Here is a 13,567-nt window from a genome sequence, read left to right as displayed (position 1 = left end):
AGATGTGCATATATAAATCTGTGGTGATCTACTCCCCTGAAAGTTCTTGTCGGCACGTTTTAATAATTATATATTATTATGACTCTACCTAGTACCAGTGCAAATTTAAGGAAATATACTGCTGCATCTGGCCAAATTCATCTATCTTGTAGGATATCTTTACCAACTCAAGTATGCTTTTTAAGCAATTTACGCATGTCATAACAGTGAAAGCCTCTTTTTTGTTGAATCAAGGATGAGCTTATTAGAGTTGGGAAGGTAGAGACATAATGTACGATAATGTAGACTAGGTTTCAGTGGTAACAAGGAGATCATGAAAGGCTTTACAATGCTATCTAGCCTCCTTCCAGTTTTACGCTCCCAGCTTTTGGCAACCAGGTCATGGTCTTAGAAATGTGTTCATTAATTAGGCCCTGAATATTTTATTATTTCTTTGGATCTAAGAGATACCTCGAGCAGAAGAAACATGAATAAACTTTAGTGCTTAATCCAGGTGTACCTTGTTGGTAGCAAGTGTGTTCCAGTGGTGTACTTCTTGTTGGCTGGACAAAAGAATAGCCAGAACACACTTCTGGGATTTACTGAACTGTAAGATAGATGTGAATTTATTACAAGAAATTATGGGATTGCCATAATTCTTTTCAGTGATCATAAATCATGAAGTTGTAGATCTCCCTATAAATATTAACTGCCATTTAATTTCAGCTGGTATGATTATAATGGATCAAGGCTTGACATGTATGGAAATTTGGCTGCATGAAAAGTTGTAAGTGAGATAAAGTAATATTAAAACATGGGTTTAAAATCTCCTTCCTTCTGTTTTACTGTAACTGTCAATGTAACACTAGCTTCAATATTGAAAGACCCTTCAAGGGAATCAAAAGTGATTACCTACCAAAGGAAATTTACAGGAGAAGGGAAATGGTGGGATAGAAAAGATATTTTTCACCCAGAAGATATTACAAGCACAGAAGAAAGAGGAGCTCAAGAAAGCTGGTTAATAATCAAGGATCACTTCCTCCAAGCTCAGGAGCAATACATCCCAACAAAGAGGAGGTCGGGTAAAAACACCAGGAAACTTATATGGACGAGCAAGGATATCCTGGACCAAGTGGAGGGTGCCTCTGCCCATGGCAGGGGGATTAGAGCTAGGTGATCTTTAAGGTTCTTTCCAACCCAAACCATTCTATGATGTTATGATCTTATGTTTTAAAACAAATAAAGTCATTCAACCGTACTGCTAAGAAAACACGTGTTGTCTGCATGTCCTAGAACCTGATCCACATGCTACAAGCTGAGACTTTTTTCACAGGTGGTAGGGCATCACCTAAGCCTCCTCGTGTATGACTGCATAGAAGGTAGAACCCAAAGCAAAAAAAAAACAAAAGATACCTATATCTTGATCCTAGACCAAATGTATAACATGTCCCATTTATGGACATTATAGAAAATTGCCTTCTTAAAGAAGTATCCCAGAAAACACAATTTTTCTTCTCTTTTGGAGTTATATATAAGAATTTTTGCTGAAATTATAATGTTCTACAAAGTGCTGCTTTGTTCAGATGGTTTGCACATTGAAACACATACATCAAACACTGCCCTTTTTTCCTTTTTTGCTCAGTTTGTTAAATTCCTCAATTTCAGATAATAAGCGGCTTTCAGCCCAAATTCTTATTCGCAAGATGACATAAATTTAGACAATCATCACTGTTTAATTTGCAACTTTCCTTGCACATTTCTGTATTTTTGTCTGGACACCATGGACTATGCTAGAAGTTTTCACTTCTTCATTGGACAGATTTCTGCACTGTAATTTTCAATCATGAATTTTCATGCTATATATTAAATGTTGCTGTTGTACCACACTGTATAAAGCATTGTAAATATTCAGTAACTATATGGTTTACAACACTATAGATGCCATAAAAGATAGTACTTCTAATTTGAATCTTGGAGTCTGAAGCACAAAGCACTTGCATATAATACACATATTTATAACACAGAGATGTACAGGTTGCAATTTTCTTGGCCTTTAAAATTTTGGTAGTATTATCATTATAGCAGACTAAAATAAATATTCTTGTTAGAAAAATATGCTATTGTCATCAATCTCCAGTGATTAATTCTTGTGAGATACTTTGAATTTTTTATCAACAATGTTGATCTGTTTAGACTCATAAACTACTTCCTGCAAAACTACAGATGCTATTAAAACATTAAAGGACAAATCAAGCACAGTGAGGCATGGAAGTGGAGAGACATGGGAGAAGATGCCTTTTTACTCCAGTGTCTGAGTTAATTCCTGGAAAGTAGCTTAAAAAACATGGAGCAAGTGCTGCAGGGCACAGAAGAAAGTGAATGCCTGAGTGCTGCCCTTGCAGGACCAGGTGACCTTGAGTGCAATCACTGTGAGCATATGCATGTCAAAGACCAATTTTGAAAATGTCTTTAATGCTTTTAATGTGTTTAATTGCATCAGCATATACTGTTTCTCGAATAAGAGACATTACTGTGCCTAATAATACATTTCTCTGTCAATTTTAAAAATCCTACCTTAACTGCAGCTGTTGCTGAATTATTTTTTCTTAGATTTTAACATTATAAATACAGAGAAGTCTGACTCAGAAGAGAGAATAAGTCTGGCAAGTTTAACCCCGAGCAGCTGAAGTGGCTGTGAGTGTCTCAGTTCTTAGTCCCAGCAGTAGATAGGCTGTTCTGAATACACTGCTATTTTCTTAGTTCTTGCCTCAGAACTCACCTTCCACACTTCTCCACTCCCCTGTGCTCACTCTAAGCCAGCCGATCAATGACCCTAAATACCATCATAAAGCAGACCAGAGAAAGACTGCTGATATGCTGAAGTAAGGGGACAAAAGGTAGACTTTACTATTGCTGAAACCCTTTTCTATTAAACCTATCACTGTAAAACAACCAGCAATTAAACAGCTTTCAGGCAGCTCTTTAGACTGCCACCAGTAGTCCCAGAAGTCCAATTATATTCAAATATTCTTGTCAGAGCTGCTGGAGATAAAGATATGCAGCAAGCTCCTTTGTAGGCTTTATTTTTGTTCTTCCTTGCAGTTTGCATTAGTATACAAACCATTTATTACTGTCAGGATATAAAGAAAAACAGTAATTAAAATGCAAAAAGTTATGCAAAATTAATTGCTAAATATCTCTCCTAACAAACACTGTATAAGTGTTTATTTATGAAGTATATATATAATTTTATTATTCTTGTCACCAATACACCTTCCCCTATAAATCAAGCTGAATCAACCAAATTTCAATCTTTTATTATCTCTAAATATACTGACTTCTTAAGGTCTAACATTCTACATTTTTTGCACTGCTAGCTGACACTTTTCATATGTTCTTGACTTTTAGTACTGTGATCTCTTTTATTTTGTTAATCTTCTTAAACAGGTTCAGGATTACTTGCAAACCTTGCCTATTTAGTAAAACATCTACCAGGTTTTTACATCAGCTCTAAAGCATCCAGTTTTGCTTATATACCCAAAAGTCTTATAACTTATTTTCAAATGTACTGCCTGAAAAAATGCCAATCGGTTTTCCCTGGTTGTTATACTCTCCTATGGCCTAATTTACTTACACATTTTTGTGTCAGTAAATGTCTATATCTTTTCAGTAACGGTTATCCCTCCTACAAGCTTCTGACATATTTTGTTGGCCTCAAGATATCCCTGCTCACAGTTCTGTGGGAGCATTCTTGGTCCACTGCCAGATGATCAAATGTTCCATCTCCATTATCGTTGTAAATATTGGACACAGGCTGCACAAATATGGTTATTTTTCTGAGGAATGTAATAATCCAGCAGCAGTTTCTTCTAGCCCATCACAATGAGATGTTCTTCACTTTATGCACGAATGTGTCACAAATCTCTTGAATCTCTATTTATATATGAGTACAGATGGTTTGAGGAGTGGGCATATATTTTCCCAGTTGGGAGTTTGTAATGTTTAAAAGAGGTGTGACTCCTGCTCTGAACATTAAAGACATAAAATGACTCCAAACACCGGTGGGATACCACTGTGCAAAAAGCAAAGAGAGAGCAAACTAATGAGGCACCACAGAGGAATGGTTTATTCCCTGCACAATTTTTTGTTCCCTGGGTAAGAAACCACCTGGAGAAGTTTACTGAAGAGAGGTTACTCCTTGCCCTGAGCGTGAACTGGATACTGTCCCTTCAATACCAAAGACCGTATAATGGTAGGCTGCTGGCCCCGGAGACACTGGCCATCTGTGCTCTGGGAGGAGAGGGGAGGGGACATGACAATGACCTTGGCTGGACAGTGGGCTACTGCTTGCAAAAACCTGGCACAGCTGTCACTCACCGATCAGGAGAATGCTTTTAGGCTACTAAAAGCATTAGTCACTAGCTGGGACTCTAAAACAGCTCTGTCAGCTTAACATACACCTTCAGAACACAGTAACTCGCTACATCACCTAAAGTGGAACTTCATTGTCAGCCACTACAGAGTACATCACTTTAACTCTATGACTGCCAGAAATCAGCAAAGCTACTGTTGGGTGAGTTTTGACTATCTTCCATGTAACGTTAGTTACACATTCTAATGTATGTTGGTCCTTGATGTTATTTGATACAGACATTTAAAAAAAAAACAAACCTATTTTCTTCTTCCCTCCTTTTCCAGCAAGCTATTCTGAACTATTTGGTTCTATGTAGAATTGCTTTAGCATGTGCAATCAGAGGTTTTAGCACATCCACTGCAGATAGGTGGCCCTCAGCTCACTAACTACCTTCTTATTTTGACTATGAAAACTGTCTCAATTAAGTTTTTATTACCACTAAACAAGCTAAAAGCAAGAAGCACATTCTTTGCTAAAAGGGCAGTCTCATTCATTTTCAATTCTTTTGGTAAGTTGATTGCAGAGGTTGTGAATAATGTGGGAATATCACTGCCTCCCACTACTTTTATAAAGCTCATTTGTAATTAGGTTCTTCCCACTTTGGATGGTGACTTTTCTGACTTTTTTACTTCGTCCTTGCCATGGTGCATGCCGAAGATTTGATAAGCAGTGAAGAGAATCCAGTTATATTTCTCCTGAAATAACATATCTGATCAGAAATCAGGAAAGTACATTCAATAGTCATATAATATCTTACTGCATAGAATGGGAAATTGCTGCAGCAACATCAACTGAGGAATTTAATTTTACCTAAACAATCTCACTATCTACACAGGACTAAAAAGTACTAGAATGTTTTGTAACATCTGAGAATGAAAAAAAGAAAGTATCAGGTGTGCAGTGGTTGCTACTAAAAACATCAACATATGCAATAGCTGTCCCACATACACTGTTTTGCCTCCTGCAGTTTTTTAGGTTTCAGTTATACATGCAGAGTAATGAAAATTCTGAGGTAACGCTGCAACTGTGGCCAAGGAAAAAGGCAAATTCAAAATGCCCCCCTTTAAACCAGCGGATGGACTTAAGATCCACATCTGACACCTTTCACCAAAGAAAATGCTGTGGTTTGAAATAATTTGCTGATAGATTATGTCCTGCAAGTTCAAAAACCATTATCAGAAATGACAGAGCAGCAGGTGGAACAAGATATATATAGATTATTGCAGGTCTTGTGCAGTGTAACAGACATGAAAAACACTGAGTAGTATTTGAAAGTCTCAAATACTGCTAATAAAATGCACCTGAGAACTGACAAGCATTAACTTTACCAAGTACAATACTTTCAGGAAAGATGTGGTGTCGCTATGGATGGATAAGCTGTGTTTATATTTAGATTAGTTTATAAATGTGAAAAACTGAATTAGAATATTCCCTTTCAATAACATAGTTCTTCTAGATCAAAGGCTGTACACACAAGTAATTGAAACATAAACTTTAAAGATAATTGTAATAGATTTCATCAGAGCTGACAGTTTCTGTATATAACTGAGGCCTTACAAATGATTGCCTAACAATGTACAAGTAAAAGTTTTATCATGGTGAAAGTAACTAAAGTTCTACCTTGGAGCTCCTTATAGGGTAAACATGATTGCTAGGATATAATGCTACCTTTCCCCCCCCCCCCATTTCCTTTTCACTATTTCTCCAAAAATTGTATAGAATCATAGAATCATAGAATAGTTAGGGTTGGAAAGGACCTTAAGATCATCTAGTTCCAACCCCCCCTGCCGTCAGCAGAGACACCTCACACAAAACCATATCACCCAAGGCCTCGTCCAACCTGGTCCTGAACGCTGCCAGGGATGGAGCATTCACAACCTCCCTGGGCAGCCCATTCCAGTGCCTCACCACCCTAACAGGAAAGAATTTCCTCCTTATATCCAATCTAAACTTCCCCTGTTTAAGTTTTAATTCGTTACCCCTGTCCTCTCACTACAGTCCCTAATGAAGAGTCCCTCCCCAGCATCCCTGTAGGCCCCCTTCAGATACTGGAAGGAATTTTAATTTATTTTTGTTCTTCTAATGGACACTAATATAAAATCAAAGTACCACAACCCTCTATGCTGTATATAGAAACAGAGAGATGAATACTGTACGGGATATAAGTGCTCAGGAAAAGTTTTTCATTGGAAAACACCATTTAAGATTTTCCAAGTTCTTCAAAGTTCAAATTTAATCAATAGTCTTTTGGACTACAGTCTCAAAGTGCTTGTTTTAATAAAATCTGTAAACAGGAAGATTATTTTGTACAGGAGTGATTTTCTTTTAATTAATAAATATCAGCGTTTCATCCTAATTCAGCATAAGAATGCTTTTCAAAAATTGTATGTTTGCTGGGCTGAGAATCTGCACCATTCCTATCTCAATGGGACATCTTTAAAGAGTAATTTTTCGAAGGCTACTCTGTATGCCTGCTCTGAGTACCTCCTACAGGAGACAGGCTTCCAGCAGTTCCCTTTCAGAGACTGTCTTTTAAGATTTCACAGCTTATCTGTCAGAGCAGAAAAGGATCAGAAAATGTAGCAAAGTAGAGAGAAGTTCAGAGTGAAGGAAAGAGAAAAAGGAGGAATAATTCTCTCAGTCAAAATAACATTTAAATTGGTGAAAATGTGTTAAACTGTTACTCATTGAGCTAGTTCATTTAGCAACACCCAGCATCATATTTTTAAAGAGATTAGGGGTTTAAATGCATGGAACATAGCTGCTATGTATATTTAAAAAATGTAACTCTAAGAAAACAGAGGACTCAAAATTAAATGTTTGTAAAACTCTAAGAATATTTCCTCGTATGATAACAAATCCCTCATGAAGGCATTGATGGACACATCTCAAACCTGAATTTAATTAATTCCCTCAAGTAATGAGAACAAAATGCTTCTCAATTGCTTTGACTGAAAGTGCATTTTCATTACAAAGTATGAATATACTTCCCAAGGTAAATATGAAGAGGATATTGAGGAAAATAATGGCAAATGAAATAATTTTGAGTTCAACAAGCAGATGGTTAGCTTATGATCTTACAGATACTACATCTCCTATTTTTGCCCACCTCTTTTACAACACAATTAATGTGGAGGAATTACTGAGACTAAGATGTGGTCTGAAAAGACAACATGCCATAAAAAGAACAAAAGGTGGTAAGAGAATAACACAGAGATGCCAGCTTGAAAAATAAATGCAGAAAAGCATTTGGTTTAGACAGCTACATGTCTAAACCAGCAGTTGCAACTACCAAAAGTAGATGAACTTCTAAATTTTATTTAAAGAAGCCAAGGAGAATTTTGTAATAAATTAATTAATCCATGTTCTCTGGGGTTCATACTTTTTATTGATTGTTAAACTGCGAAAGACCAGTTAGAGTTCATCATATAAGACAACATTTTCTCTACTGAGTTGCTCCCTTCAGACTACTTACAAAGGTTTTATCCAATACATTTTGATGCAAATCTCTATGGCAACTTCTGTAACTCCTCCTGGGAACCTAACATCTGCCATCATTAAAATATTTCCTTCATTTGTTTAAATCCTTTTCTCTTCCGCATTTCTCATGCTTCCACCTTTCTTCCAAAAATGTATCCCCCTCCCTTAAGTATTCATGATTTCAAGTTCTTGCAGGCAGTGGCTTCTTCCGGCAGATTCATCGATCAGAATTTTCCCAGAAAACCTGGGAATCTTTTTCTCTGAAATTTCTGCCTCTGAGATAGATGTTGGCCAACATCAATACAATCTACACTCAGCATTTTTGCTCTATTTTGAAGAACTGAATGCATATTTATCCTTTTGTTTGTATTTCTCATTTTATGTCAAGTTATAATCTTCAACAAGCAGCACTGGACTCTCTCATTATTTATTGTTTTGATACAGAGAGCAATTAAATATAATTAACTGGATGATTATCATTTGCTGGTAGAATTTACTAAAAATGCATATGCTCCTGCAGGGAGTTGCTTGCTATTTCCTGCACCACTGATCTGATGTTGTTTGGAGAGAGCCTTTTTTTCCCTCTCTATTTACTGCTTCACTGAACTGGGGAAGGAAGAAAGTAAGTGTATGAAAATAAGTGTGTGCTAGCTTGTGAATAATTATCTCACAGAGAGCTAAGGTATAGAGTTTCGCATGGGCTTTGCTGCAGTGCTGAGATGCAGAAACACTAAAATACTCAGAATTGGGTAATGAAAGAAAGGTAACGATGCAAGCTTTCTTGCTGCTCATGTGATACTGGGGAACTCATTCATGCCAAGAGGTTTTGGCTTATTTTTATTTTCCAAGATGTCTGTTGATGTGAGATTCTACATCAGTAAGATGCTCTTTAAGTGTATAGAACTGATAAATTTCCTGTATTAAGGATGAAAATCATTCTTTTTCATGAATCAGTCTGGTCTGCATGCCACTAAACCCTTACTTAAGCCTTAAGACATTCTACACATGTATTTAAGCGATGCTTGTCTGAGGAATAGGTATTCTGCACTGTGGTTTTGTAATTGTCACTATTAAGCTAATTGCTCAAAACTGATACTCATATACTGCTATTTGCCATCACAAAAGGTGGTAATTTGAACTTCTGAGATACTCAGCAGCTCATCTCATCTGAAGATAAAGCTCCTTTCATTAACTTGCCACTTGGTTGTCCCTGTTGGAATTCAGATCTGAATTCCATTTAACATTTCATACCTTGCCTTGCTATTAAAGTGTGGTATAGCATTTTCTGTGAAGCTAAGCTGTGGCCTGATAGAAAAAGGAGTAATTTTTTAGCAGAACTTTGTTCTTATATGTAGTTATTTAAGGTTCCGTTTTACTGTCATCTAGAAACACTTTAAGTTAATATCCGTTTACATTTAGGACTTCTAAGAACTTCTACGCTACCAAGCTTTTACCTGTTACATGGGTATTTCCAGCAAGCAATAAACTTTTCCTCCACCTTTGCTAGAAACCCATCTAACCATCTTCTTAGTGGACTGCTTCCAGAAAATTTCTCTGATTCTCACATTTGTGCACTGCAACCTTATCTGTAATTTTTTTTTCCCATCTTTGATTTGAGAATGTCTGATCCCTTTCTTGCAGAATTTAAGGACTTTGTGAATGTCTATATTTTTCTGTTCCTTTATATTCTACAATGTTCACTAAAAATCTCTTTGGACATGCTGGCAAGCACAATGCTCAATACTTAGAGAGAAAGAGCCTTCAGATGACTGTGCAAATGTTAGCTAATTATATCTCCTGTCATTCTGTGAGATAAGCTAGTTTCATCATCCACATTTGCACAGATGGGAAATTCAGAGAATTTAAAATTATTTTCCCTCAGCCAAGCCTTCTGAAACAGTCTCAAAGCTGAAAATGGGGCCTGGAAATCATTGCCTCCCACAACCCAGGGCAATTCCCCTATGTTTTGGACACTAACTGACTCTGAATAAATGAACCTAATGAAAGTGTAGTGAGTTTCATACAAAATACTCTGTATTTCTAGAAACAACAATAGTTATCCTGGAAAAAACTTGAGATGCATGCATCTTGATACCATAGGGGACAGCTGTGCTCATCCAATTGCTGTGTAATATAGCCTATGCATTTTACCCCATATTTCTTGCATCTGGCCCTCAAAACATGGAACCTGAGCCACAGTTTAAACTGGATAACTTCTAACACAGAGGTTTTATGAGTCCCTTCTCTCTCTTACTGCATGTAATATATAAAAGAGGAATTTTGTCCCTAAAATATAGGAAAACAGGAAAACTCTGAAAGCTAAATTTTACTCCAAAAATTTAAAGTAGATTTGAAGCGACTTGCTTCAAAATAGTTTCAAATTGCAGATTGATAGAGTTCCATGATATTTGCTCAGAAGAGCATAATTTAAAAGCATCAAAACGATATCAGAGTTAATGTTCTTATTTTAGTGAAGCATTAAAATCTCATAATGTCATCCCTGAAGTGAGGGTACTTGCAATCATGCAAATTCATGAAGTGTTTACAAAGGAGGAGGAGCAATGATCCCCGCTAATGGCTTGGGCCTCTCAGTTAAGCACTGGACTTCCAGCTGCTGCATCTCAAACAAGCACACATGGAGGAGCTGGAAAAATCACATCCACTCTCTCACTGAAGAGAAGGCAGCATACACTCCTCTGTGCACCTGCACCTCTCATACTGACTACAGAAATAGTGTGGGACTATCACTGGCACTGACTTTGCATGTCTTTACATCAATTATGCTATTAGCGTCTATGAAGTGGCAGGGTTAGAGATGATGCTTCACTGTTCAGAGCGACTGTTCAGAGGGACAAGACATCATCAAGTCCAGAATCCAGCTTCTCTTTTGCATTGGTTGCAATTGTTTTTGTCCAGCTGTTTTCACCAGGATTGATCCCTGAGTGACACCCAAGGATATCCAGCTGAGGCTGGGAGAAAGTAATACCTTAACCAGGCTCAGCAGAGACAAGGTGCCACATTTTCCTTTTTGCATTTGAATCACTTTCACAATCTACATGTAGGAAATGCCTCTTTCTCCTTCCCTGAACTCTACTGCATAAACTCAGGTTGAATACATGAATTGCCTTGTAATTTCATCTAGAGATGTGAGGGTCCAAAGAAAACAGAAAAAGCATTTTGTTGCTTTGGAAATGAAGAACAGGATAAGCAGGATACCCCAAAAAGTGAAAAAAAAAATTGGGGAGACCTATTAAGACATGTTTTCCTAACTCTGAGCAAGGTTTAAAATGAAGTAATAGTTCATTTCTTTGCAGTTTATCCTATGCTTATTTTTTAATGGATTTACTTCACTTCAGAGCATTATATTATTACTAAAGAAAATTATGAATACTGTAGATTTGGACACAATGTGCTAAATTTACTATTAGCCCTTAATTCAGTTCTTTTTACTTATATCTACATAGGAATGGCCTGTTCCTTTTGAAACTTTAACTAGAATTTTAAATGTTTATTTACTTGAGTTCCTACATTTCTATTAAAAATCAGTTTTTGAAGCCTGTAAAATAACCTTGGTTTAAGCCTACAACTAAGCAGCATTGGTATTTTCTATACCAAACATTTTAGCTTTCCCTATTTTAGAGATGCTATCAAGCAAAGAAACGCAAGCTTTCTTGGGTGCAGTGGGGTTCTGGAGAATGCACATCCCAAATTACAGTTCGATTGTAAGCCATCTCTATCATGTGACCCGGAAGAAGAATGATTTTAAATGGGGCCCTGAGCAGCAACAAGCCTTTGAGCAAATTAAACGCGAGATAGTTCATGCAGTAGCCCTTGGACCTGTCCGGACCGGACCAGATGTAAAAAATGTGCTGTACACTGCAGCTGGGGAGAACGGTCCTACCTGAAACCTCTGGCAGAAAGCTCCAGGGGAGACTCGAGGTCGACCCCTCGGCTTTTGGAGTCGGGGATATAAAGGATCTGAGGCCAGCTATACCCCACCTGAGAAAGAGATACTGGCAGCCTATGAAGGGGTTCGAGCTGCTTCGGAAGTGATTGGCACTGAAGCACAGCTCCTTCTGGCACCCCGGCTGCCCGTGCTGGGCTGGATGTTCAAAGGCAGGCTCTCCTCTACACATCATGCAACCGATGCTACATGGAGTAAATGGGCTGCACTAATTACACAACGAACTCGAATAGGAAATCCCAGTCGTCCAGGCATTCTAGAAGTCATCATGGACTGGCCAGAGGGCAAAGATTTCGGAATGTCACCAGAGGAGGAGGTGATGCGTGCTGAAGAGGCCCCACCATATAATAAACTGTCAGAAAGTGAAAAGCAGTATGCCTTGTTTACTGATGGCTCTTGCCGTATTGTGGGAAAGCATCGGAGATGGAAGGCAGCTGTATGGAGTCCTGGACGACAAGTTGCAGAAACTGCTGACGGAGAGGGTGAATCGAGTCAGTTTGCCAAGGTGAAAGCCATCCAGCTGGCCCTGGACATTGCTGAATGAGAAAAGTGGCCAGTACTTTATACTGACTCATGGATGGTGGCAAATGCCCTGTGGGGGTGGTTGAAGCAGTGGAAGCAGAGCAACTGGCAACGCAGAGGTAAACCCATCTGGGCTGCTGCACTGTGGAAAGATATCGCTGCCAGGGTGCAGAACCTGGTGGTGAAGGTACGTCATATAGATGCCCATGTACCCAAGAGTCGGGCCACTGAGGAACACCAGAACAACCAGCAAGTGGATAAAGCAGCTAAGATTGAAGTGGCCCAGATGGGCTTAGATTGGCAACGTAAAGGTGAATTATTTTTGGCCCGGTGGGCCCATGACACTTCAGGCCATCAGGGCAGAGATGCAACATATAGATGGGCTTGTGATCGAGGGGTGGACTTAACAATGGACACTATTGCCCAGGTTATTCATGAGTGTGAAACATGCGCTGCAATTAAACAAGCCAAGCGGTTAAAGCCTCTTTGGTATGGAGGACGATGGTTGAAGTATAAATATGGGGAGGCCTGGCAGATTGACTATATCACACTGCCACCAACCCGCCAAGGCAAGCGCCATGTGCTTACCATGGTGGAAGCAACCACCGGGTGGCTGGAAACATACGCCATGCCCCATGCCACTGCCCGGCTAGCTCAGTCGGTAGAGCATGAGACTCTTAATCTCAGGGTCGTGGGTTCGTGCCCCACGTTGGGCGCCAAAAAGAACTGTCGTGGTTTAAACCCAGTCAGGTAATTTGTTCGCTCACTTCCCCCCCTTTTCTTGCCCTCCCCCTGCTCTCGGAGGGACGGAGAGGAGACGCCAAAAGAATGCAACTCCCACGGGTTGAGATAAGAACAGTTTAGTAACTAAGGTATAACACAAATCACTGCTGCTACCACCAATGATAATAATGATAAAGGAAATAACAAGGGAAGAGAATACAACACCTCACCACCAGCCGACCGATAACTCTCCCCCCCCAGCCCGACCAAGCTCTGACCGATACCTCCTCCAGCCCTGCCGTCTCCCAGTCCTTCCGGCTAACTCCCAGTTACATCCTGGGCATGACGTGCTGTGGTATGGAATACCTCTTTGGTCAGTTTGGGTCAGGTGTCCTGTCTCTGCTTCCTCCCAGCTTCCCCTCCTCCCTGGCAGATCATGAGGCTCACAAAGTCCTTGGCCAAACCTAAACATCCTTGTTATCAGC

General features: G+C 39.0%; 1 protein-coding gene and 1 non-coding gene across 2 annotated transcripts in view; both read left to right on the top strand.

Moving 5' to 3' along the window:
- LOC134174243 (uncharacterized) overlaps positions 1-12,425 on the top strand; it is a 346,091-nt gene extending 333,666 nt beyond the window's left edge. Inside the window, exon 2 of the mRNA XM_062639027.1 lies at positions 12,154-12,425. Within this exon, the coding sequence (XP_062495011.1) occupies positions 12,154-12,381 (228 nt within the window). The 3' untranslated portion in view covers positions 12,382-12,425. The remainder of the gene's footprint in view (positions 1-12,153) is intronic.
- Positions 12,426-13,002: 577 nt separating this feature from the next.
- Positions 13,003-13,075, top strand: TRNAK-CUU (transfer RNA lysine (anticodon CUU)). Its single transcript has one exon. It is a non-coding gene; the product is annotated as a tRNA-Lys (tRNA).
- Positions 13,076-13,567: the final 492 nt, after the last annotated feature.

This window comes from Pezoporus occidentalis, unplaced genomic scaffold, assembly GCF_034315485.1.
Source record: "Pezoporus occidentalis ecotype Australia unplaced genomic scaffold, CSIRO_AGI_Poc_V1 ctg115, whole genome shotgun sequence".
Taxonomy (NCBI): Eukaryota; Metazoa; Chordata; class Aves; order Psittaciformes; family Psittacidae; genus Pezoporus; species Pezoporus occidentalis.
This window is presented reverse-complemented; position numbering and strand designations above follow the sequence as displayed.